General features: G+C 39.7%; 3 protein-coding genes across 6 annotated transcripts in view; 2 read left to right on the plus strand and 1 right to left on the minus strand.

The window, feature by feature from the left end:
- Positions 1-25,510, minus strand: part of cnih3 (cornichon family AMPA receptor auxiliary protein 3) — an 87,186-nt gene extending 61,676 nt beyond the window's left edge. Inside the window, exons 1-6 of one of the 4 annotated variants that reach the window (XM_077510525.1) lie at positions 25,363-25,510; positions 25,101-25,198; positions 13,110-13,206; positions 5,188-5,379; positions 4,884-5,118; positions 4,697-4,779 (exon numbers count right to left, since the gene is read on the minus strand). In XM_077510525.1, the coding sequence (XP_077366651.1) occupies positions 4,697-4,753 (57 nt within the window). In that variant the 5' untranslated portion in view covers positions 4,754-4,779; positions 4,884-5,118; positions 5,188-5,379; ... (1 more) ...; positions 25,101-25,198; positions 25,363-25,510. Of the gene's footprint in view, positions 1-4,696; positions 4,780-4,865; positions 5,119-5,187; positions 5,380-13,109; positions 13,207-25,100; positions 25,199-25,362 lie in introns of all 4 variants that reach the window. The other 3 variants (XM_077510524.1, XM_077510527.1, XM_077510526.1) reach the window with 3 other exon arrangements.
- LOC144010590 (intraflagellar transport protein 20 homolog) lies at positions 1,679-3,203 on the plus strand. The gene is made up of 2 exons (XM_077510976.1): positions 1,679-1,806; positions 2,622-3,203. Exon 2 carries the CDS (start codon positions 2,633-2,635, stop codon positions 3,029-3,031), a length of 399 nt encoding a protein of 132 aa, XP_077367102.1. The 5' UTR covers positions 1,679-1,806; positions 2,622-2,632; the 3' UTR covers positions 3,032-3,203.
- Positions 4,346-21,838, plus strand: ptchd4 (patched domain containing 4). Its single transcript, XM_077510521.1, has 3 exons — positions 4,346-5,325; positions 7,650-8,145; positions 17,421-21,838. The coding sequence occupies exons 1-3, from the start codon at positions 4,726-4,728 to the stop codon at positions 19,088-19,090; spliced, it is 2,766 nt and encodes a 921-aa protein (XP_077366647.1). The 5' UTR covers positions 4,346-4,725; the 3' UTR covers positions 19,091-21,838.
- Positions 25,511-27,011: the final 1,501 nt, after the last annotated feature.

A 27,011-nucleotide genomic window follows, 5' to 3' on the forward strand; every position in this document is an offset into this window, starting at 1 on the left:
GCTGCGAATTACAACGAAGCATGACGCAATCTGATGAAATAGAACGATTTCAAGGCTGACGTGAATGATCGAAGCCTTTGTAACATTAAACCTAATTTGACGGAGCGTCACTAAACAAAAAAATATTAGTATCAAAGTCACTGTTGTGGAGAAAATGTATCTTTTCTTTTCAATTTTCGCTCAATGTCACTCAAATGACCTATTTTCAAATGTTGATTACTAAAGAACGGAATAAGGTAGAAACATACTTTTTTTTTTCCTCATGAAAAAATGGAATGCGATCTTTCATGTGGTACCTATGTTGTTGATGTAGCAAAAAGAACACAATATTCTGTGTGCTTCGAAAAATGAGTTAAAATGCTCGAAATCCGCTGGCATTGGGGATTGTTTTTTGATAACGTGGCAGTAAAAGAGTCAAGTTCATGTGATTTTTTTTAACGTCTGTGTATTACTTAACAGTTATCTTTATACAAAACAAAATTGAACAAGATGTCATACCATGAACATCGACAGTTGATACTTCAGGTTACGCGCACAAACTCGCACGCACGCACCCTCTGTGCTGGACAAAAGGGCGTGAAAATGGATTCAAGATGAACTCCCAATGCACCCAAGCTGATTTTGTGTCTTGAAATAATCCATTAATCCTTTTTTCCCCTAATTTTAATTGTGTTGGTGCTCGGGGACGCTGGGCAAGGAGATCATGTTGCTGGAGTTTATCATTTGAAATTTGGATTTGCCTAATTAAAAGCTATAGTATTCTTTAGTCCTTGTAAATTGCTGATAAAGAACACCGGGGATGGGTTGGTTGTTGGTTGGTTATGTGTGAGAGGGATCAAAATCTTTTTGTGCCCAGAACACATACTGTGGGAAACTTATTGATTTACAATAATCCATCAACACATTCGACCCCTACATTTCTCAAATCTATTCTTTCAATTTTGTGGAACATTTTTAATAGGGTTATTTTCCCTCAATCTTCTTCTGTAATCAAAATAACAGTAATTATGTTTAAAAATTGCGATGAATGGAACTCTTAACTGATTTGACTATTTAAGTCAATGGTCTTGTAATTTCAATTATTACGCTCGACAATTACAAAATCAGTGCAAAAAAAAAAAAAAGATTATTAATACTAATTTTTGAGTTGTTTAAAATTTATACCGTTTTTGGCACAGTTTTAAAATAACTAATTTAATAGTTTTTTTAAATTACACTTTTCCCAAAGAATTTTATTTATCTAAATATTTTATTTATTTATTTATTTATTTACATTTAAACTTTTTGTTTTGTACCAAAAAAATACATGATCGTCCTACTGCACAGTGCACGTTGCACTCCAACCTTAAGTTTTTGCCAACATAAATAAAGAGAGAGATTCCAAATTTATTCCCTTAATTCTCCCGAGAAACTCACTATAATTATTACTTGAACGTTTTTTGATCTGCTACAAATATTTTGAACTGCATAGTTATGATGAAAAATAAAGGGTTAAAGCCAACTGTTACCAATGACGATGTGATCGGTAAATTGCCAACCAGCGTCAAAAATCCTTTTGAAGTCACCTAAGCGCAAGTGTTTGTCACAGAGTGATGTTTGCTGATGAATATGTGAAGATGACAGCCAGTGAGGCTTCAAAATAAACATATGATGCCGTATTGAAGCTTTGAGCCTTTATGTCAAAATCACTTCGCTCAAGGGGGGGTGCTGGTTTAAAAACAAAAAAACAAAAACAAAAACAGGATAATCTAGAACTCAAAATGGACCATCTGTGATACTAATTGGTATATCTACCTTCTACAGCAGGTGAGCTCTATTAACTCACTCAGTGCCATTGACGGCTAATCACGTCAAAGTAGGGCTGCGCAATTAATTGAAATTCAATTTTAATTTCAATTATTACACTCCACAATTACAAAATCAGCATAATGGCAAAGTAAAAAGATTATTGAGTTGTTTAAATGTATACATTTGCACCTTTTTTTTTATTTATTTTAAAATAACTAATTTGATCAATTTTGTTCCATCCAAAAGGAACTTGCATAAATAGTGTTTCAAATAATTTTATTTGTCTTAATATTTTTTTTTTATGTTTAAAAATTTTCCTGTTTTGTACCAAAAATAAAAAAAGATATATTGCCCTACTGCACAGTGCATATGCTGCACTCAACTTTCACGTTTTTGCCAACATAAATAAATACACATTATTATAAATTCTGTTTGGTCCAAAACTTAATTATAGTGTTTCTATTTTTTTTTTAAATTTGGTCCTAATATTTTTAAATGCTTAAACATTTTTCTTGTTTTATGCCAAAACATAAATAACCGTTTGAATAATGGTGATTTCAACTATTGCCAAAATAATCCTGATGATTATTTTTCCCCATAATCTAGCAGCCCTACATCAAAGATCCATTTTTTTACTGGGCTGGCAGTGAATGAGTTAATCATTAAAAATGTATTTTATTTGAATTTAATAGCGATTTGACGCCACTAACATCTGATTTAAGACATCAAAGTGTTAGGATACAGTATTAATGTGCATCTCTTTTTTTTTTTTTTTTTTTTTTTTTTTTTTTTCCCTCAATCCAACTAAAACTGAAATTACGTTTTGACGCCAGTTGTCCAGATTATGGCTACAGACGCATTGGCAGAGGCGGGCTGTTATTTCGATGACCTCAACCAGCTACGCGCGCTCGAGCCGGACGTCAGCCAAAAGACAGCGGAGCTCAAAGAAGACTGCAAAGATTTTTTGGACAAGATCGCGCAGTTCCTGAAGATAATTGGCGGTCTCGTGGACCTGGTGGATGAGTTGGCAAACGAGACGGAGAGAGAAAAGTTGAAGGCCCTCGGGACGAGAAACCTGCTGAAGTTGGTGGCGAAGCAACGGGAGGCCCAGCTGCAGCAACTTTCGGCTCTGATCGCCGAGAAGATGATGCAACTTAAGCGGTATCGCGTCGAGTACGAGACGCTGGCCAAAGTGGAAGCGGAACAAAATGAGTTTATGAACCAGTACATTTTGCAGAAGTAGTGATCATGAGATGGAGACTCGACTGTACAGTGGCTGAAAATGTCACTATATTCTGAATTAACACATTTTTCAATATCTTTTTACCTTATCAATACAAATTATTAATCATATATTTATGTTCAACCTCTTGGATTAAAGTTTAAAGTCTGCACTTAATTTCCATTGAAGTTGGTTCGGTTTAAATCCAATGTGGTGGCATGCAGAGCTCAAATCATGAAAATTGTGTCACTGTCCAAATAGGGCCGACCGATTAATCGGTCAATTATAATAATTGGCTGATTATTGGCCTTCAAACATCGGCCAAAACAATCGGCCGATTATTTTCCCCTTAAAACGTTATCGAAGAACGCCTGAGTTTACGACGCTGTGAAAGTACCCTGAATGCACCATTTTGCTTGCGTAGCGTTGGCAACTAGCAAGTGTGTAGCGTATGTTATTCTGCTTCTGTTGTCACTCATTTGCTCCCAATAACGTGTAAATAAGTTTTTTTTTAATGTTTTAAGTGTCCCAAAGACGTATTTATATGTTTGTTTGTTTTTTTTTATGCTAGAGCATACGGAAGGCTTTGATGCAGCCTCTCAACTGCAAAGAACGGTTGCAGAAATGGTAGTTATTACACAAACGGCCAGCAGGTGGCAGCAGAGCAAAGGAGATCAACCAGGGCCATCTAGAAAAAAAGCTAAATTTCTTTGAATTTTAAATAGATTTGTGAAAACTGATGAAACTTAGCTCTCTTCTAATGCTAATTGCTGCAGAACGGAAACCGAGAGAAACATACTTTTTTTTTCCCTGATGAAAGAAGAGACTAATCTTTAATACAAATACACGCTTCGGCTTTAAAATATTGCTAGCCTAGCGCTAACAGAAAGTTAGCAAATACTAATGGGAAGTTAGTATCGACTTTGGGAGTGTTTTTTCCTTCAAATAACGAAACGAATTGGGCCCGTCTGAATCGAATCGAATCGATTTTGGAAATCTGAATCGATACCCAGCCCTATTAATTACATAGGTAGGTGGAGGGGGGGCGGGGTTACATGCATTCACGCAATTTCTGCAGGTCAAGGGGCTACAAGTTATTTTTTCTCATCCTAAACAATCGTTGAGTAAATTAATGATGCAATTCAAGTACATTGGATTATTTTCCCCTCTCAGCGTCACGTGGCCTGTGCAAGTGCAACCCACCCAGCACGAATCTATACACAATGAGGCTCACCCCCACCGCACCTGCAGCAGGAGGGGGGGGGGGGTGGTTTGGGGATTTTTTTATTTTTTTTAATTTATTTATTTTTTACCACGCGTGCGTTGCCTGTTGCCGCCACAATTGCTTCAATAACCAGACTTGCCACCACCATTCCAAATAAATCAGCCGCCACCGCCGGCGAAATGTGTGGAAGCAGACAGGGAGCCAGCCACGCGCACGCGCACGCGCACATCACGCCGCCACTGGTGTGCAGTCAAGTGGACTCAGCCCAGCCCCTTACACGCACAGGCGGAATGGCTTGAAACGAGACAAGACGGGTTCTCTCGGCGATCGAGGCTTTGTGACGGATATGAATTAAGTTGACTGTCCGACTTTGTCGCCGTGACTTCCGCCCCGCGCGCGTCTTGCTGCAATGCCGTCTTTCCAGGTGTGTGCGCGCGCGCGTACGGCGTTATTTCTCTTACCGAGCCGGGAAACGACGGTCTGATGTCACATGTGCTTCGTCGGAGGAGACGGGGCATCTGCGAGCCGGATTTTGTGGAGGATGCTGCGGCAAGTGATACACAGAGGGCTCAAGGCTTCCTTCTACTGGTTAGGCTTATTCGTGAGCAGGCACCCCGTTTTCTTCCTCACCGTGCCCGCGGTCCTCACCATCATTTTCGGATCGACGGTGCTGAGCCGATTCAAGCCGGAGACGGACCTCGAGTCGCTGGTGGCCCCGACGCACAGCCTGGCGAAGATCGAGCGAAGTCTGGCCAACAGCTTGTTTCACATCGACCAGTCCAAGCACAAGCTGTACTCGGATTTGCACACCCCGGGCAGATACGGCCGGCTGATCCTGCTGGCCAGGTCCGGGGGGAACATCCTGGAGGTGGCCGACCAGGTGCTGCAAGTTCACAAGCAGGTGTTGGATTTGCGAGTCAATTACAAAGGGTTCAACTACACGTTCGCGCACCTCTGCGTGCTGAGCCACAGAGACAAGCGCTGCCTGCTGGATGATATCGTCACCATCTTCGAAGACATCAGACAGGCGGTGCTTTCCAATAGCACTTTCCACAAGGTGCCCGTCAGCTACCCCAACACGACGTTAAAGGTGAGCTCGAGCCCCCTTTTTTTTTTTTGCACGGCGTTCGAAGCAGGCCCGCTCCTATAAAAAAAAAAAAAAAAGAGAGTCCCTGTGATGGTGCAGCATGATTTCTGAATGAATGCAGCATTTGCACTCTGGTGGGCTGTGCGTTGCTACATTCAGCATACGAGGGGGGGGGGACCCTCTCCATTTAACCCAGACGTCTGCAATAGCTTTGAGGTTTCACCCTCCCATGTGTTGGTGCAGGTGAATTGATTGGCTCCATTGGGTGTTCGCGCACACACAGGGATATCCTCTTTTTTTTTTTTTTAATGCAGTGGTTCCCTCTTGCCATCTCCTGGCAACACATGCAGCAACGACACGACTGCGATTGCGAACGGACTCCCTCCGGAATTCGTTTCCCATCTTTTTCTTGCGACCTCGTACCCGCTTCAGTTTGCAACAATTGCTAATTTGTCTTGTTTGGAATGCAGCAGTGAGGTTGCAGTGTTGCTACTTTGCTGCATGATTCAGGTGCATTTTTTTTTTTCCTGATGTTTTTTTTTTTTTCAATTTGGTTTACTTGTAGTGCCTTTCACGGCACTCCAGATGGGAAAATATGAATGAAACAGGGCTGCTTGGCAGCATGCGTTCGCTGAAATCGACGTGTGTGAATTATACAGTATAATTAATCAGCAGTTTGGTGAGAACTAGGGGTGCACCGATCACAATTTTCCGGCAAAAAGTCTGACCTGCCGATACCGTTTTTTTTTTTTTTTTTCATTACAGCATAGCATTGCAGCATATACCTTCAGTGTTTCAATCTTGTTTTATAGTAAAACATTGAACAATATCGGCGAAATAAAACAAACGGGTTGTTTCGACTGCATGTGAAGTGGTTCTCTCAAATAAAAATGAAAATCCTATTAACTCATTCACTCCCCAAAACGTATTTATACGTTTCTTTTTTTAGGTTTTTGTTTGCTAGAGTTTTTGTATGAAGGCTTTGATGCAGTTTCTGACCTGAAGTGGTCGCTTAAAGCGATGGTAGTTATTACAAAAACAAAACAAAACGGCCAGCAGGTGGCAGCAAAGTATAAGAGATCAACCAGGTCCATGTTGCAACAAGTTCTTTTTTTCCCCCAGTATTTTCAACAGGTTTGTGAATAATGATGAAACTTAGCTAATTCTAATGCTAATTGCTACAAAACATAAAAACAGATAAAAAAAATATACCACACTTTTTTTTTCTTTCTTTTTTTTTTCCCCCTGATGAAAGAAGAGACACTTTTGGTAGGTTCCATGTTTTTATAGCAATAGAACATGAAGATGGCTGGGAGTGAATGAGTTAATCATCTCAGCAGAAGAGGACAGTGGCTGACTTTTTCAGACCTCTGAGGATGGAGATGAGATTGGTGGAAAAGATATAAGATACTTATATGTTTTAGGGAGCAAAAGAAAGAGCTTGTTTACAACATGGCCCTGGTTGATCTCTTATACTCTGCTGCCACTTGCCGGCCTTTTTTGTAATCACTACCATTGCTTTAAGCGAACTCTTCAGGTCAGAAGCTGCATTGAAAGCCTTCTGTATGCTCTAGCATGAAAAAAAAAAAAAAAAAGTGTAAAATATGTTTTTTAAAACATAAAAATACGTTTTTGGGACCATGGCAATATTTAAAATAGAACGTACTTGTATGTTTTAGGGAGCAAAAAAAAGAGCTTGTTTGCAACATTGCCCTGGTTGATCTCTTATACTCTGCTGCCACCTGCTGGCCATTTTTGTGATCACTACCATTGCTTTAAGCGACCTCTTCAGGTCAGAAGCTGCATCAAAGCCTATTGTATGCTATAGCATGAAAAAAAAATACAAAAAAATGTGTAAAATATGTTTTTTAAAACATAAAAATACATTTTTGGGACCATGGCAATATTTAAAATAGAACATACTTATATGTTTTAGGGAGCAAAAAAAGAGCTTGTTTGCAACATGGCCCTGGTTGATCTCTTATACTCTGCTGCCCTTTTTTTGTAATCACTACCATGTTGGGAATTGCTTTAAGCGACTTCTTCAGGTCAGAAGCTGCATCAAAGCCTTCTGTATTCTATAGCATGAAAAAAATACAAAAAACAAAAAAATGTGTAAAATATGTTTTTTAAAACATATAAATACGTTTTTGGGACCTTGGCAATGTTTAAAATAGAACGTACTTATATGTTTTCGGAAATTAGGGATGAAACCTGCTGCTGTACTGCTCTTTGTTAGAATTTAGCTGTTTAACAAAGCAGTGAAATTGAATTCAGTAGTTTGGCGAATGCTAACTCATGTTTTTTTTTTGTTTTTTTTTTAACAGGATGGTCGAGTGTCCTTCATCGGTCATCAGCTGGGAGGCGTGTCCTTCTCACCCAACAGCCGGGACCAACAAGTGAAGTTCGCCCGCGCCGTCCAGATCACCTACTACCTCCGCAACAACGGACCTGTGGTGCAGGATGCCATCGCGGAGCGCTGGGAGAACGAGTTCTGCGCCCTGGTCAATCGGCTGTCGACTGCCCAAGCCCCTCACGGACCCGACCGACTCCACATCCACTCACTCACCTCCTTCAGCTTGTGGCGGGACTTCCATCAGACAGGCGTGCTAGCCAAGGGGGAGGTGTTGGTGAGTCTGGTGCTGGTGCTTCTGGCCGCCACCATATCCAGCTCCATGCGGGACTGTTTGAGGGGGAAACCCTTCCTGGGGCTTTTGGGGGTTTTGACCATCTGCATCGCCAACGTGACGGCCGCGGGGATCTTTTTCATATCGGATGGGAAATTCAATTCGACGCTTCTGGGGATTCCATTCTTTGCTATGGGTGAGTATGAGAGCTTGTTTGGTTTGATTCCATGCTGATTTCATGGATCATATGAACTAGATGTGCAATTTATGGAGAAATTGCGCGTCAATGCTGAAAGATTCATGCTAATACTTGAATGCACGTGGAATGTTTTATTATAAATAGGGATTGGCGAGTACCAACCAGCCTTTTTTCAAGTACTCGTGTACTCGTGACGCAGACGAGTACAAGCGACCGATGGCAGAGGGGGAAGACGTTAACTCATTTGCTCCCAATAACGTATAAATACGTTTGTTTTTTAGTGTTCTAAGTGTCCCAAAGACGTATTTATACGTTTTTTTGTTGTTTTTTGTTTGTTTTTTAATGCTAGAGCATACAGAAGGCTTTGATGCAGCCTCTCAACTGCAAAGAACGGTTGCAGAAGTGGTAGTTATTACACAAACGGCCAGCAGGTGGCAGCAGAGCAAAGGAGATCAACCAGGGCCATGTAGAAAAAAAAAAAAAGCTAAATTACTTACAATTTTAAATAGATTTGTGAAAACTGATTAAACTTAGCTCTCTTCTAATGCTAATTGCTGCAAAACGGAAACAGATAGAAACATACTTTTTTTTTCCTGATGAAAGAAGAGACTTCAATCTTTCTTTTGGTAGGTTCCATACTTTTATAGCAATTGAATACAATATTCTGTGGGCCTTGCAAAATCAGTCAAAATCCAGTAAAACAGCCGGGAGCGAACGGGATTGCTTCTGTGCAAATGGCTGGGAGTGAATGGTGAGTCCTCCTTGCCTGTAACTGGCGCTAGCTTGCAGCAGTTTTTCACCAAAACTTAACCGGTTTGGAAATACCTCAAAATTTTTAATCTTAAACTAAAAGAGCATTTTTGTGTTTTATTTTGAGCGTTAAGACTACTGAAGCGTGACTGTGCTGTTTTTTTCTTATTTATTGATTGATTGAATTTTTATATTATTATTATTTCAATCTCTGGTGTAATAATCTTATTTATTGATTGATTGATTGATTGAATTATTTTTTTTATTTTATTATCTGTTCTCATTGCTGCTGGACATCCCAAAGGGATCAATAAAGTCTAAGTCTAAGTCTAAGTATTGTTACATCCCTAGTTGACATCAGACAGCGATGCTATGCTGGCCGCAGGAATATCCAAATTGTAATTTTGGCACACTTCTTCATCAAAGTTTGCCAACTTTACCACTGGAATAGTTTATTTATAGACAAACAAATCATCCCACTGATAACGGTTTTATTTTATCCACTAAAAAAGGAGAGCGGAGCAAAAGGGGATGAGATGTATTAGAAATGAAAAAAACTTGGAACAGAAAAAGGAGCGAGGAGGCAATACGGGCACATAGATGGAGAGGACTTGATTAAGTCTATAATTTTATGTGACAGGACCTTAGAGACAGCAGATGTCCACCCTCCTCCCTGGAGGCCCTGACTGACACATTCGCCTCCTTTCACTGTATCAACGTCACATCAGGGTTGCCAACTGAAATGGATACCGACTTTTTTTTTTCTCTCTCACCCAATCTACTAATGCGGAGATTTCACTGCACATATATTTTATTGCTTATAAGAATTCCCACCAAGGTCTTGCTATTCAGGACATCTTGAACATGGCCCAGTTTTTGACTGAAAACAGTTTCTACTTTTGCGTTAATGAGTTAGCCTGCAGCCACAGCAATATGTGAATGTGATGGTGAAATGTTTTTTTTGGGGACACTCAATACAGAGAAACATTTTGTTTATTCATCATAGTTGTGTGATTCGTTTGTGGTTGCGCAAGAACGATTATCTCAGGATGTGTCGTCCTGTTTTTAACCGTATTTCTGGTTTTACAGCAGAACTAAAAACAAAAACAGACAAAAAAAAAAAAAAAAAACATACACAAGTTCTAGTCCAGAGGTGTCCAAACTACGGTCCGGGGGCTGTTTGCGGCCCGCCGTCCATTTTTCAGTGGCCCGCGACTTATGCTAAAAATGGCATTTGACTCAGTTCAAATAAAATAAAACAAAAATGTTTGGAGATGGTCAAAGTAAGAAGGGAGGGAATCAAAAAACAGGTGCCATTAAAGGTTATTTTAGTTAACTAAAACTAATGAAAAAACTAAAATGAAATTCAAAAAACAATATTGTTACCGAAATAAAATAAAAACGAAAATGCTTTTTAAAAAACGAAAACTAACTGAAACTACATTTGATGTTTACAAAACTAACTAAAACTAAACTATAATTATAGCAAACATGTCCTTCGTTTTAGTAATTAATTTAATGCATGAGCCTTTGGGGATGATTTTAATTGTTATTTTTAGTAGATTTATTTTTGATATAATGACGTTTGAAAATATGTCACACAGAAGTGACGTCATCTAGCAGCGGCCAATAGAAAAGCACCAAAAGATGACGTTGCTCCCATGGTGTTTTTTTTAAATATTGTGCACAAGTAATACACATTTAAAAAAAATAAAAAAATAAAATAATAATAATAATAATAATAATAATAATAATAATTGCTTCGCGTATACGACAAATGTCAATTTGTAATTTGATGACGGGTTTGGATAAATATACGGTACTCTTCATTCGAGCCCATTTGCATATATTGATCTCCGAGACATTACGGCAGGGGTCCAGACTTTTTCAGAGAAACTGAAGGGCTTAACTTGAACATTTCTTTGATTTAACGACATGCTCAAAACAATCCGTCAAGCTGCCGCGTATCGTTTTTGAATACGCCCGACCCCTGCCCTGAGCGGAGCTCCATATTCGGAGCCAAAACACGAGCAATCAGTATTAAGCTGACAATCTTGAAAGCAGTGTTTACTTGAGCATCAGAATTAGTCATTAATGTGAGATGTTCACAAATCAGACCTCGACACGAGAGCACAAAAGTGGAGGAAAACATTTCTGCTTCTGAAACTCAATCTTTATTAACTCATTTGCTCCCAATAACGTGTAAATACGTTTTTTTTTATGTTGTAAGTGTCCCAAAGACGTATTTATACATTTTTGTTTTGTTTTTTATGCTAGAGCATACAGAACGCTTTGATGCAGCCTGTCAACTGCAAAGAACGGTTGCATAAACGGTAGTTATTACACAAACGGCCTGCAGGTGGCAGCAGAGCAAAGGAGATCAACCAGGGCCTTGCAAAATCAGTCAAAATCCAGTAAAACAGCCGGGAGCGAACGGGATTGCTTCTGTGAAAATGGCTGGGAGTGAATGAGTTTCAAAATGGCTCTTTTGAAAGGATGAAGCTCACAAAAGATGCCATGCTGAGTATTTACTGTTACATATTAAATAGGGTGCATTTCAAGGTGCTCTACAACTTTTGTCTCATTCACCTTTTTCACACCAAATAATTCATACGCAGATGGCAGAGAATGTGACGCCAGGTTCCATCCAGCACATCTCCTGATTGGATGGTTCAGTCGGTTATTCAAGGACGCCGGTTTCTAAATCCAGCCTCCAGTTTTCAAGCCGCTCAACTTTATGAAGGATTTTGCGAGGATTTTATGGCCGCCTGTCAATGGATGTTGTCACTGTGATCTTTTTTGAACTTTTAGCGCAACGAGTCCAATTGTTATTTGAGAATCGGGTACTCGGCACGGCTTTGTGTCGAGTGGTCTCCGTTGTCACGGAGGGATAAGAATGTTCCAAAATGGTGGACACTATTCTAAATGCCCAGGTCATAAGTTTTATTGGTTACATTTACAAAGAAAAGAAAATTTGTGAAGAAGTCTTCGGTGACTTGAGTCCGAGCATACTTCTAACACGCGAAACGTCTTTTCTTTTGAAGCGAACGGCATTTGTTAACCCGAAAAGATAGAGATGCCAAACGTTACACACAAAAACTTGAAACGTTTCTACACCAGCTGTGAAAATTTGAGGTCATTCCGACGAACATTTTGAGGAAAAATGCCTACATTAGGAAACAGGTTCCAAGAGGCTATAAATCGAATTGTTGGTAAGTCGAGATAGATCACATTTTATTTCAAAATAAAATTTTATAAAATTAAAAAAAAAAAAAAAAAAAAATCACGTGTATCGCCGTCAATGGCATTTAATGAGTTACACTGCTGTATCTTAAAGCGATACAAGACTTAACTCATTTTCCAGTATTGGATTAGAAATTGTACATAAAGAATAAAAGTGCAAATATTTCTGGCATATTATTCCCTGAATTTTCTTTTAAACCGATTAAGTATTAAAATAAGAACATACCGTGGTGAACTCCATTATCCTGGTCACGTGACTAACTCATTTGGTCCCAATAACGTGTAAATATGTTTGGTTTTTTTAATGTAAGTGTCCCAACGACGTATTTATACGTTTTTTTTTTGGGGGGGGGGGGGTTATGCTAGAGCATACAGAAGGCTTTGATGCAGCCTCTCAACTGCAAAGAACGGTTGCAGAAATGGTAGTTATTACACAAACGGCCAGCAGGTGGCAGCAGAGCAAAGGAGATCAACCGGGGCCATCTACAAAAAAAAAAGCTCAATTACTTACAATTTTAAATAGATGTGTGAAAACTGATGAAACTTAGCTCTCTTCTAATGCTAATTGAAAATTTGAGGTCATTCCGACGAAAATTGTCCAAATTATTGGCCTACGAAATGGGGTCAACGACATTTTTGGAACACGGAATCAACCATTGCTGTCAATCTACAATCATGTTTGGATCAGGAAGTTCTTCAACACATTAGGAAGAATAATAAATGCAAAATCAGTTTCACGCGATTGAACAGCAAAAGAAGAAGGGAAATATTGACACAAAGCACGTTAAAAATAGCCCAGTGGAACTAAATATACATTTGTAATCAGTTTGATTGGCAATGATTATTCCTGACCCTTTAATAATGCAACACTTTGTCACTCCCGGATGCTATTTTTAGCTATATTCAATTCTTTTGAGACCTCACTTCCTGCAGCATGTCCCATTAAAAATAGATTATCCTCAACACACCTTTTTGTTGACTCCCGTAGTTGAAAGGTACTGCAGCGTTCATCCTGATGTAGAATATTCACGCTGAAGCAAACGGGCCATTTCCATCGATCAGGAACTTAAAATTAGAGAACAAAAAATTGCCATTAATTTCATGCAATTTTGAGGAAAAACGCCTACATTAGGATACAGGTTCCAAGAGGCTGTAAATCGAATTGTTGGTAAGTCGAGATAGATTACATATTATTACAAAATAAAATTTTTATACAATGAGAAAAAAAAAAAAAAAAATCACGTGTATAGCCGTCAATGGCATTTAATGAGTTATGAAATAAAATTGCCGATGATTTTTGGTAAATTCCTTTATCTGGTTTATCTGTATGAAATAAAATTGGTCGATAATTTTTGGCAAATTTCTTTATCTGGTTTATCTGTATGATATCAAATTGGTCGATGATTGCCGATCATTTTCGGCAAATTTCTTTATTATCGGGTTTATCTGTATGATGTGAAATTGGTCGATAATCGGCGATAATTATCGGCCACCGATATTATCGTGCATCCCTAGTTTTTGCACATTTAAAAGATGGTCCATTGGGGTAAAAGGCCAGAGGAACGTCATTCATAAGAAGCATTCTCTCCCAAATATTGATTTTTATTTGAAGATTGATTTTCTCCTCCCATGCGTCCGTCCTCACTTTCACTTTCCTCGTTGTGTTTTTATTGAGTTTCGATCTCGTCTGCGGTCCAACATTCCCCCCCCCCCCTTGCAATATCGTCTGGGTTGTCATTCCTGCAGTCATCCTGATTGGAAGACTGTATGGTGGGTGGGAGGAGCCATGTGATGGATGTGTTTTTGGGGCATGAGAGCCGCAAAAGGTTTCGGCGAAGTGATTTACTTTAATGACTCGATGGCATTTTGGTGTGGGCCAAGGGAGGACGGGAGGGCAAATGCGGCCAAGGCTTCCATTATTAGAGTGCCGTGATCAGGCTGTGGGATTATTGGACACACGCACGCACCTCGTCTCGAGATAAAATAGCCCGGTGGACAGCCGTTGACAAACTGCCCTCCTGCAATCCATTGAGTCCCGATCCTGCGAGCGGGACAGGCTTGAGATACAATGCCTCGTGTCTCGGCGTCCTTTCATACTGAGCTATCGTTTCTTATCTTTCTCCGGCTCTTTAGCCAAGCCGGCTTGCTGACTAACTGCTGCAGTGGCTGCCAGACAGCACAGAGGCTGTCCCTTGCACAAGGGAAAGGCTTTGCAGCTGGTTATGAAGGCCATTATTAGTCGATTCATCACGAACGCGGGGAACAAAACAAAGCAATCGTGTGACTAAATTGCTGAACAAATTCGGACGTCTTTTGAAAGCAGTTTCAACATCGGTCAACAGCACGATATTTCATTTGACAAGTAAACTGTATTCTAGTTCAAGCTGCTTCCGGGAAGCCAATCCATACAGTTTAAAAGGCCAATTTTATGTGTTCACTGCATTCAGTTCTTCAGCATCAGAGAGGACCATGTTCTCTATAAATGCTACAAAATTCTCCACTACCAGTGGAGACCATTTGGATTTATGATAATTATGTATTTAACAAAAAAATAGGTTAAGACGATAGACATTAGCCCTCTAAAGCCAAACGTATCATATAATATACAAGACATTTTGAGCCCTGTATTTCATTTTCTCATTAAAACCCTGACGTATATGATTTGACACATGCATTGCTTGGATATTCCATTAGAGGGCAGAATTACCCAGCTGATGGCTTTCACGGCTACCTCACCCCAATTGAGAAAGGAGAGACACCTATACTTGCTAATTAGTGGGAAATGTTCTGATTGTTGGAAATATTAATATGTTTGATATGTCTGTTTATTGTTTAATATTTTTGACAGTTATAAATGTACGAATTTAAAGCACTGTGACCTGATGTATCAAATATGACACAAATCAAAAGTCATATGTTGAAATTTCATTAAAAAAATTAAATGAATAAAATAAAAATATTTATTTATTTTTTTAAAGGACCAATAAATACTCTATTTACAAAAAAAAAAAAAAAAAAAAAGGAATTTTCTCTCATACATTTTAGAAATGCAAGGCATACATCTTTGTTACTTCCAATTTTGCTCTGCAAATGTCCAATCTTCAATTTGATATATGGCATGTTACCATTTATAAAAGATGTAAATCATTTGGAACTTAAGAACCAGGTGTTCGATGTTATGTCACTCTTGGGTATTTATTGTAAATAATAATAATAATAATAATAATAATAAAGATACAATTTACCAATTTGCATATATAGTACACTTACATATCTTAAATTTGGTCTATGGAACAATTTGCCCACTATCTTTACAATGGACTTTTTATATATTTTATTATTTTATTTTTTATTGTTTTATTTATTCAATTTTCTGCTTTCAGCAGCTTTAAATAATGAAATCAAGAAATTTGTGATTTAAAAAAAAACAAACATTTTACACAAAAAATTTTTTGCAATATAGCTATGATGATTATTTTTTAATATAAAACATGGGACTTAAATATAAAAAAAATTGTCCACACATGCTATAAGCAGGTGTATACTGTTTTAACGTGCCGTAGGTCATATAATGAATTGGTGAACCTCAGCTAACTAACTCACTGTCCCCACCTTATTTTACGTCACCTTTCCTTCTCAAGCCTTCGTCATCTTGCGGCCATTCTGGTTGTGCATCATTCAGCATTCACACATTCAGAGAATTTCCAGTGAGCTCCAAAGCTGATTAGCATCGAGCAGCGGCTCGCCTAGCAGGCATCTATTCCGCTCCTCATTTCGTTTCAGCTGCTTCTCATGGTTGCCACAAGCCGTTTCTCCAGCCACACACCCAACTGCACATTTTAACTCATTTACTCCCAATAACGTATAAATACGTTGTTTTTTTTAATGCTCCAAGTGTCCCAAAGACGTATTTATACATTTTTTGGTTGTTTTTTATGCTAGAGCACACAGAAGGCCTTGATGCAGCCTCTCAACTGCAAAGAACGGTTGCAGAAATGGTAGTTAACGGCCAGCAGGTGGCAGCAGAGCAAAGGAGATCAACCAGGGAAATGTAGAAAAAAATGCTCAATTACTTACAATTTTAAATAGATTTGTGAAAACTGATGAAACTTAGCTCTCTTCTAATGATAATTGCTGCAAAACGGAAACAGATAGAAACATACTTTTTTTTCTTGATGAAAGAAGAGACTTTAATCTTTCTTTTGATAGGTTCCAAGCTTTTATAGCAATAGAACACAATATTCTGTGGGCCTTGCAAAATCAGTCAAAATCCAGTAAAACAGCCGGGAGCGAACGGGATTATTTCTGTGAAAATGGCTGGGAGTGAATGAGTTAATGTTTACCAGCACTATAATGTGTAAAACTGTACAACCGTTGAGACTGTGAGATTCAGCGGTTCCACGATATTATGATCAATTTTCTAGAGCAATACATACGATACAAAGGTTCAAGATGCATTGTCGTCATGTGCAGAGTAAAAACAGTAGCACATCTTTGCGTTGCTAGTCCCCACCCCCTATTCAAAGTATACAAGACTAATTTTAAATAACAAAATTGTAAATAAAGGAAGACCAATTTAAAAGGAGGGGGGCTATCGTACCCTAAATATGCAATCACTGTTTGATTAACATTTAACCAATCAATAGCAATCAATTTGAATGAGTTATAATTGTACACATCATAGTCCAAAAAAGAAAAAAAGAAATATCCAATTTGATCATAATGGTAAATACTTACTCCACGTTCTCTAAATTGCTTTTTTGAAAGCAAATCGTGTGTGCCAAGACTGTATGTAGCCGGCGAGCTAACAGAGCCATGTTGTTTTGTTTTTTTTTCCCTTTTTAGTTTAAAATAACTTACTTTAACCTCCAGGATGCTTTGTTGTGCTGGCCAACAGCACAATCCACAGTGTTTTGTTTTTTTTTCCCACTTTTGATAAAGTTTTAAATCCATCCATGTCGTGTGTTTCGTACCAGCTAGCTAGCTAAGCTAACTAAGGAGTCAAGTCAAGTCATCTTTATTTATATAGCGCTTTCAAACAGCCTTAGCTTAAAAAAACAAAAAAACACACAATATAATAAAGTTTGGCAGTGTGTGCTTGACAGATTGTGATGTCATTAGTTCGGCAGTATGATGACGTTTGGGCAAGAAGCTATTTTTTAAGTCTTGTTGTTCTGGCTGTAACATTCCTTTAGCATCTTCCAGATAAAGTTAGCCTGATAATGTTCTGTGCACTCTTGACTGTTGACGTACTGGTCTCTCGTTCATGTGTTCTACAGGTCACGGAACCAAAGGGGTATTCGAGCTGCTGGCAGGCTGGAGAAGAACCAGGGAAAACCTGCCTTTTAAGGAGCGCGTCGCCGATGCGTTCGCCGACGTGATGGTGTGCTACACGATGACCAGCTCGCTCTACATCATCACGTTTGGCATGGGGGCGAGTCCCTTCACCAACATCGAGTCGGTGAAGATTTTCTGCCAGAGCATGTGTGTCGCCATCCTGGTCAACTACTTCTACGTTTTCTCCTTCTACGGCTCCTGCTTGGTGTTCGCCGGACAACTGGAGCAGAACCGCTACCACAGTGTTTTTTGTTGTAAAATTCCCTCAGTGGAGTATTTGGACCGCCAGCCCACTTGGTTTAAAACCATGATGAGTGACGGCCATGACCTCTCTACGCACCATGACAGTGCCCCTTACCAGAACCACTTCATCCAGCACTTCCTTCGCGAACACTACACCGAGTGGATTACCAACACCTATGTCAAGCCCTTTGTGGTTATCCTCTATCTCATCTATGCTTCTTTCTCATTCATGGGATGTTTACAAATCAGCGACGGGTCAAACATTGTCAACCTTCTGGCGAGTAACTCTCCGAGCGTTTCCTATGCGCTGACTCAGCAGAAATACTTCAGCAATTACAGTCCGGTGATTGGGTTTTACATTTATGAGCCCATCGAGTATTGGAACTCCACAGTCCAGGAGCATTTGAAGACCCTTAGCCACGGCTTCAACAAGATCTCTTGGATCGACAACTTCTTCCACTACCTGCGCGTGGTGAACGTGAGCGCCTCAACCAAGAGTGACTTCATCAACATCCTCAAAGGCTCGTTCCTGCGGAGCCCCGAGTACCAGCACTTCACAGAGGACATCATCTTCTCGAAAAACCGCGACACCCACGAGTACGATATCATCGCCTCGCGCATGTATCTGGTGGCGCGGACCACGGAAAAAAAGCGTGAGGAGGTGGTGGAGCTTCTGGAGAAGCTCCGCCCGCTGATGCTGATCAACAGCATCAAATTCATTGCCTTCAATCCCACGTTTGTGTTCATGGACCGCTACAGTTCCTCTGTCATCTCTCCGATCCTAACCTCAGGCTTTAGTGTACTCACCATCCTCATCCTTACTTTCTTCCTGGTCATTAACCCCTTAGGGAACTTCTGGCTCATCCTCACGGTTACGTCAGTGGAGCTGGGCGTCTTAGGTTTGATGACTCTTTGGAGCGTCGGTATGGACAGCATCTCAATCCTGTGCCTTATTTATACCCTAAACTTCGCCATGGATCACTGTGCACCACACCTGTACACTTTCGTGCTGGCCACCGAGCACACGAGGACGCAGTGCATCAAGTTGGCGCTGGAGGAGCACGGCGCGGCCATCCTGCAGAACACGTCTTGCTTTGTGATTGGGATCATACCGTTAGTGTTCGTGCCTTCCAATCTGACCTACACGCTGTTCAAATGCTCGCTGCTCACGGCCGGCTGCACCGTGCTCCACTGCTTCGTCATCCTGCCCGTCTTCCTCACCTTCTTCCCGCCGTCGAAGAAGAGACACAAGAAGAAGAAACGGGCCAAGCGGAAAGAGCGGGAGCGGGAACGGGAGAGGGAACGGGAACGGGAGGAGATCGAATGCATCGACGTTCGAGAGAACCCTGATCACGTGACAAATGTCTGAGTAGTTTTGTCATTTTTTGCGGTGAATAATAGTTGAATTACGTAACGTAATTAGACAACAGGGCAGTGAAGATGTCTGTCACACCCGTGTGGCGATATCGCCGCTTCAGCAGCCCATTGTAGAGCGCAGTCTCATTGGCCAAACTTTCAGTACCTTACAAGTCCTGACAGTGCCAACCCACAGCATACTCATAGTTCTACTACTAGGTACAGTATATGTGAAACTAGGTTACCAGAACTGTATGCTAATTATGAATATTTACTTGATTGCTCTATTGAATTGAGGTGTGAAGCAGCCTGTTAGCCAAGATAGCGCAAAACATGCTAGCGGTAATGTAATCATTAAGGAACTACCAATAAATCAGGGGTGGTTGATCCATTTTAGCACGTGAAGCTGTGTTTCATACACCATAATGCTACGTTCTCACCAAATCCGAAAAGGCGACCTGGAACGCTTCATTCGCGAGCGTTTCTGGAACGGTTGCTGCTCATTCGAGCTTTCGCGCTCACCGTAGCGGAGGAGGCGTGTCCCTTTGTTGAACAAGGAAGTGGAGCACTTTAGCGAGTCAACAAAAAGTACTACTTTCACTTCTTTCCTGGGACTAAACAGCCGTGGCACTATTTTCTCCTTTTTTGAGGTACGTGATAGCACTTTCGCTTTTTTTAGTGGCAATCGGGAGGCCGGCATTTGAGCTAAAAATAGCTTTGGCGTTAATAATAAGCACTGCTGCTAACTCGGTACAGTTCAAAAGCAAGTAAACAGACTTTCTTGATCATCATTCTGTCACAGCTGGCAGTATTGTTGCGCTCGGGGTGACGATAGAGAGGACGCTGTGTGCGACGTGGCCCGTACTCGAAGCCGATTGGCTACCGCGAGGCGAAACGCGAAAAAAGTTCAATTTTTTTGAACTTCGACGAATATGCGAATGTGCGGATTTTCGCTGCTACGAACCGCGTCCCAACGCGCGAAACGCGTCCTTACGTTTGTTTTCGTTCCGTTGCACGCGAGCTCCATTGACTACAACGCAAACGCGCCGCCGAATCGCCGTCCCTCGCTTTTGGTGAGAACGCAGCATAAGTAAAAATGACTTGCGTTGATTTGTCTGTGCCTGATGACTTGCCTGTGTTGCATCAACTCCATATGCTAATAACGCAAAGCTTCATGGCTAACGATAGCTAGACCAGAAAACCAAATCTTTTTCCACAACTTTTATTGCCAGTTTTTAAGGATGCCTACATTTGCAAAACTTATTTACATCTTACTTTTGCAGAATAGCATTGTGAAGTTGCCCTATTGCCGAGCCTTATCAAAGACGGATAACCGACTACATTTACGTGCAGTCAATAACGTTTTCAAAACCGTTTTGAAAGGCCATGTAAACGCGTGCAAAAACCCAAATACGAACCCTGATTTACCCCTTTTGTAATCCAAATTCTTCGTTATCTAAACGCGTTTCGAGGTACCTCGACTGAACGAAGCATCGTTTGAGTACAGAAAATAGAAGCAGAGATAAACACAGAAAAAAAAAATGGCGAAAAGTTTGACGCAGCGTAGCAATACACTTTTGGAGCCGAGAGGTGAGTGATATGAAAATAATGTCTTACATCGACGGCAAAAATAAGAATCGGAAATGACGTTTATTTGTGTTATAAACCGTCCGTCACGGTTTGGACAAGTGATGATCACGTTACCATATATATAGAGCCTACTCATATTCCAAATCTCAAGTCCCTCGCTAGAAAATATGAAGCAAAACACAGCATTTGATTGCGCAATTGCAAAAGTGAGGTTACATTTTTATTTTATTTTTTTTGCTTGTTTATTATTTATTTGCTTTTATTTCCACTCTGATGGACTAAGGTACATCCTCAACACTCTTCTAATTTGAAATTATGACTGGCATAAACTAATACTGGAATTCAAATGCAGACAAATAACTAGTAAAAGTCTAAAGTTGTGTTGGTTTAGCAAAGGAATAATTCTGCAGGTTTTTGTCACATCAATGTTGGCTTCTCATCTGTATCAAAGTTAGAGTCCCAGTGAAAGAAAAAAAAAAAAAAAAAAAGGACACTTGAATAAAATTGCTTTTTTTTCCCTCATTTAGATCTCCCATTATGAATTTTGGGAACAATTATTACCATACTTTTCAGACCATAAGGTGCACTTAAAATCATTTCATTTTCTCAAAAATCGACAGTGGGCCTTGTAATCCAGAGCGCCTTCAGTATGTATCGCCTTTCAGTTTGTTGTCTTTAATTCAAAATCAAAACTACTTCCTGCATTTGTGTCGAAGAATCATGGGAAATGTAGTCCTACTAATATAAAGCTACGGTCAGACAGAATGCAAGCTGAACGTTTCTGAGATTCCAGATTCCAATAGCTGCCGGGACTGAGCAAATAAATAAATAAATAAATAAATAATAATAATGGTGAGTGTATAGTATATCATTGAGCATTAGCCAAAATAATAACACAAGCGATGTAGCAATGTTCAAACTTTTTTTTTTTTGTAGTCTGTTGGAGGATCCTCCTCTCCGCTCAAAGTAGTAATTGCACAACAAACAAAATCAAGCCAGACAGCTGATATTTCATGCCCGCTCTGAACCTAGCATAATAGCGCTAAACCTATCGAATAAACATCCAAACAAAAATATTTAACACGTAATGCTTTGCAAAGAGAATGCACCTTATAACCTGGGGCAACTTTTTTTTTTTTTTTTTTTAAAGTCAAGTCATCGTTACATAAAACATTAACAGCAATACTTATCCATCTCAAGGGGCGGCCATTTTGTCCATTGCTGTCGACTAAAGATGACAATGTTGCTCAGGTCTCAGGTAACAACCAATCACAGTTCATCTTCAAAAAAACAAAAAACAAAAAAAACAGGTGAGCTGTGATTGGTCGTCGCCCGAGCCCTGAGCAACTGTGATGTCATCTTCAGTCGACAGCAAGTGACAAAATGGCTGCCCCCTGAGATGGATAAAAACGGCGAGATTGTGCTGCATGACTCATTCCACAAATGTAATATTAATCAGAATGTCATGTTTAAACTAGTGAGGTCACATATAACAAACTAGACTAAGTGCAATTTCTAATAAATTGCGTGGGAATGCTTTCAGCATTCCCACAATTATTGTCAAGAAATGTTTAGGGTTGACTTCCACTTCAAGGGCCCATTCATTGATATTGCTCATAAGATTTTGGCATTATTCTTGCACTATTTGTTTTTAAAATTTAGACATTATTATGATGATGATGATGCCCTCTTTTTTTTTTTACTGTTGCAATAATCGGTGTATTTCAATTAAAACTAGATCTTGATGCGTTTGCTTCTTAACTCCCAGCCATTTTCACAGAAGCAATCCCGTTTGCTCCCAGCCGTTTTACTGGATTTTGACTGATTTTGCAAGGCCCACAGAATATTGTGTTCTATTGCTATAAAAGCATGGAACCTATCAAAAGAAAGATTAAAGTCTCTTCTTCTAGCATAAAAAAAACAAACAAAAAAAACAAACGTATAAATACGTCTTTGGGACACTTAAAACATAAAAAAAAACGTATTTACACGTCATTGGGAGCAAATGAGTTAATACTCATTGCAAAGTTGCAGCCCCCCCCAAAAAAATCAAGGTCACAGGCCCCTGTCGACTTTCATTGACGTCATTCAATGAGACAGTCGCCTTTGTCAGTGTTTTGTTTCAGATTCGTCACGAAGGAGTTTTCCTTGCAGTGTCGGTGACAAACGGAATCGGCCACACATAGGCAGTCATCTGTGTGCGTGTATGTGTGCGTGCGTATGCCGATCAACATTGCACGGGACTCCGTGTGAAATATGTGACGGAACGCAAAGTTGCGTGTGAATTTAACAACGATAGGTTTCGAGTTACAAATGACAGCTCGGCAATGGAAAAGGGTTCTTCTGACAAGTCGGTGTTGAATTCTCACTTCTACCTGTCATCAGTCAAACTTTGCCCCAGTTCGAAAAGAGCGAGTTGATGGACGACGTGTCATATACTGTATAGCAAGAAGGCATGAAGTGTTTGAGGGGAAAAAAATAAAAAATAGAGGGAAGGGAATTGACTGTGTTTGCATGGCACTGCATTGTATGCATGCATGTATGAAACTCGTTTTATATTCTTTGCCAAATCTCTTCTGACGTATGTATGTTCTTTCGATGCATATTGTGTAACACCATGAGCTGCGAAAATATGAAAATGAGTCATGTATGATCCCAAACAAAAGCCAGAGGATATTCCATGTGTAAAATAAATGTACTATACTATTTTGTATATTTTCTAAGAAAATATATACTATAGAAAGATTTTTGACATGATTTTCTTAAAAAAAAAAAAAAAATGAAAATGGGTAAAAAGATGAACACAGTAGAACAGTAATAAACAGTGGAATGTTACCAGTATACTAGATCGTATTCCTTGCTCAGTGCACTGTCAATATTGTTCATTCACATTTAACTCATTCACTACCATTTCTGCAACCGTTCTTTGCTGTTGAGAGGCTGCATCAAAGCCTTGTGTATGCTCTAGCATTAAAAAAAATAATAAAAAAAAAACAAAAAACAACAACAACGTATAAATACGTTTTTGGGACACATAGAACATTTAAAAAAACATATTTATACGTTATTGGGAGTAAATGAGTTAAATGGGACACAGTGACCAACATTTTGTTTGTTTGTGTGTCTTGACTTCATTTTGTCCTCAATCTGGGCTTATTTAGTCAACCAATGGAATTACGTACACCGCAGCACATGCTTAAGGATTGGCGAAAGTAACCAACAAAGATGGCCGAATCATTTCCTGTGTCTCCCCACTGGGTTTGACCCTCGCCAGTGCTAACAAGTCCGCAGGGCGTGCGATTTTATCTGCAAACCGAATGAGGCGGAGCGACTTCCGGTGTGGTGTCAACAAAACAATTTAATCCTGAATACAACCAAAACAAATGAGATTATTGTAGACGAAAGACCCTTTCACGGCCCACGTTACGATGACGTCACGGTGTTTACTGGAGGCAAAAACAACCCCTGGAGGCAACCAAGTATTTTTGCCTCCAGCTAAGCCCCGCCCTTTAAATTGCGTCACATTGTTTACAATTCACACAAACAGTTACACCTCTTCATTTTGCCTGATTTATATTTCATTACAGCCTTTTGATTTTCAAAAGAATGAGTCAAAAATTTGAGCCTCCTATCTTAAACGGTTTTCGAGTCAAAATTTTGGGTCCCACGCCCACTTTTGGTATGCGGGAACTGCACACGATATTTTGGACCATATTTAGAGGCCCATGTGTTACGTTTTAAGGTAAGTACAGGCCTGTAAATTGCTATATGTATGTATTAGGAAAAGTGCAAAAAAAAAAAAATAATAATTTAATGACGCAATTTGACATTTTGGGTGTCCATATCCTGGAAATGTTTTGTTTTGGCGGGTTTTCAAGTGATTTTTCGTCATATTTGTGGACTCTACTATGTATTTTGAGCACTTAGGTCTTTGGTGGGGGCACAGATATGGCGACGGGGCAAAATGACCATTTCGGACGCCCTACTTCAGGCCACTGGTTGGTCATGTGGGCACATGATGATCGGAATGAGCTTTTTTTTTTTTTTTTTTTTTTTACCACATCAACAGCCACCTTTCATCAACATTTGTTGCCATTAAAAATTTTGATTATCCAACTGCTTCACTCTGAATTATATATTATGTAATTTTCTGAAAAATCCAGAAAGTAGGTCACCTGTTGTTTTAACTGTCTATTCATGTTTCTGGCAGCAAAAACTGAGCCACATCATTAAATACCGATTAAAACAAGGATAATGTCAATGTAAAAACATTTTATTCCATTCCACATGCATATGAACCCTTTTAAACGAGCCTGGTATAAATTGAGAATATAACCCCTTTAACCGCTTTGTTTTACAGCTGCACCGTATCTCAATCTCCAAAATATGAGGCAATGACATTATGCTAACATGATTTTGATGGTTTGACTTACCCGTTTGAAGGGCACAGTTGTGACTTGCACTCGTCATGGACAGATGGGAAGAGACGGATGTAAAACAACTCCAAATAAAAGGAATATTCATCGAAATCCTGTAAACATAAGTTTACAGGTCAATATAACTTATTGTGTTGATATGCAGTAGCTTCTATGTGTGACACCATAAGGGGATACCAGTCTTTCTTTTTGGGTCTTATTCATATTCTGTTATATTCCGTTTTACAAAAAATGCATACAAAAGTAGAAAAGCACTCACCAGAAGGCATATCACTTCATTAAGACAACTTTCATTTCGAACAAATCCACTACTTCCTGAACTCAACACCAGTCCTTCATTTCCTGTCTTTCACGAGTGGACAAGCTGATTAATCCAGGTGTGCCTGATCTCAGTCACTACGACAACAACAATGGCCAGACGCACCTGGATTAATCAGTTTGTCCACTCGTGAAAGACAGGAAACAAAAAACGTGTTATTCAATTCAGGAAGTAGTCGAGCTGTGCAAAGAGCATATATAGAATAACATTGTTTTTTAATTTAAAAAAATAAATAGCTTACAAGAAATAATTAAGTTTTGTTCAACATTTTGTGAGTTTTCCATTTATGGTTTGTAAGAACAGACTCAATCAATAGTCAGAATGAGATTTTAATGAGAACAAGTGAAAGAGAGTTGATGACATTTCTCCTCGGGAGTAAAGCCAATAACTTAACTGCACTGAATTAAGTGGTTGGTGCTCTCGTTTTTCATGTTTAAACACAGGATGGCCCTATTTGTGTTTGTTTGTACTGACATTATAGCAAATGGCGGTTTCTAAACGCAGCAAAAATACACTGTAAGTAGAATGAACTCAAGTTCATAGAATCCAGAATGAAAGGTTTTCCTTTTTTGGTTGACAATAACTTACCGTATTTTCCGCACTGTAAGGCGCACCGCATTATAAGGCGCATCTTCAATGAATGACATATTTTAAAACTTGTTCCATATATAAGGCTCTACAGTAGAGGCTGGGGTTACGTTATGCGTCCATTAGATGGTGCTGCGCTAAAGGGAATGTCAACAAAACAGTCAGATAGGTCAGTCAAACTTTATTAATAGATTACAAACCAGCTTTCTGACAACTCCATTCACTCCCAAAATGAATAAACAGCTGTTTTATTATTTTCTCTGAGGTAAAGTATTAGTATTAGCTAGCGATCCAAGAACGCTGCGTCCGGTAATAGCGTGAAATATTGCACCACAACTGCACCCGCAGTCTGCGCCCAGTTACCCACCTATTCACTAAGGATATTGCTCTAATCATAATAAAAAATATATATTTTCAGAGGTTGACGTGGGCGTACAGTATGCATCTGGCACGTAAAAATGATCGTAAAATACCTTCCCGCCATTGCCGATCAGCCCGGGTTACGTTATGTGTCCTAAAACAAACATAGAAAAATTTCCCCCTCCCTCTCTCTCTCTCTCTCCTCTCTGCGTGAACAGCCAGAGAGCGACGTGCACCGAGCCATGCACTGCTGTTATGATCCCGGGATCGAGGTTGCGTCAGGTTGCTTTTCCAAAAACGTTATTTGCAAACTCGGTGTGGCAATTTGCACTGGCGTTAGCGAATTCGACGCTGCATATCAATGAGTCTCATTTGCATCGGGGTGGGCATATTTTGCGTCAAATGTATGCAAATTACCTAATTTACATACGCGCAAAAAACACCGGCGCACCGTGGCGCATTCTGATTGACTGTGCACTTTGTGACGGATTTCTCCATCTGCGCGTGTTCAGTGAATTAGGCGCTCCTGGATTGCTCCATTTTTACCGGTTAGCGCAGCGCAAAGGCGACGCAAACCTTTAGCGAATAGGGATGTAATGATAAGGGCAATATCGTGATATCAAAACGTCGTCGTTATGTTC

Source organism: Festucalex cinctus, chromosome 21 (genome assembly GCF_051991245.1).
Source record: "Festucalex cinctus isolate MCC-2025b chromosome 21, RoL_Fcin_1.0, whole genome shotgun sequence".
Classification (NCBI taxonomy): domain Eukaryota; kingdom Metazoa; phylum Chordata; class Actinopteri; order Syngnathiformes; family Syngnathidae; genus Festucalex; species Festucalex cinctus.

What these genes read in the sequence shown, in the direction of transcription:
- LOC144010590 (XM_077510976.1), top strand. Translation starts at nt 2,633, where the DNA reads ATGGCTACAGACGCATTGGCAGAGGCGGGCTGTTATTTCGATGACCTC.
- ptchd4 (XM_077510521.1), top strand. Translation starts at nt 4,726, where the DNA reads ATGTGCTTCGTCGGAGGAGACGGGGCATCTGCGAGCCGGATTTTGTGG. An exon ending in ACCCCAACACGACGTTAAAG is followed by an intron (nt 5,326 to 7,649) that starts GTGAGCTCGAGC and finishes TTTTTTTAACAG; the next exon opens with GATGGTCGAGTGTCCTTCAT. An exon ending in GATTCCATTCTTTGCTATGG is followed by an intron (nt 8,146 to 17,420) that starts GTGAGTATGAGA and finishes TGTGTTCTACAG; the next exon opens with GTCACGGAACCAAAGGGGTA.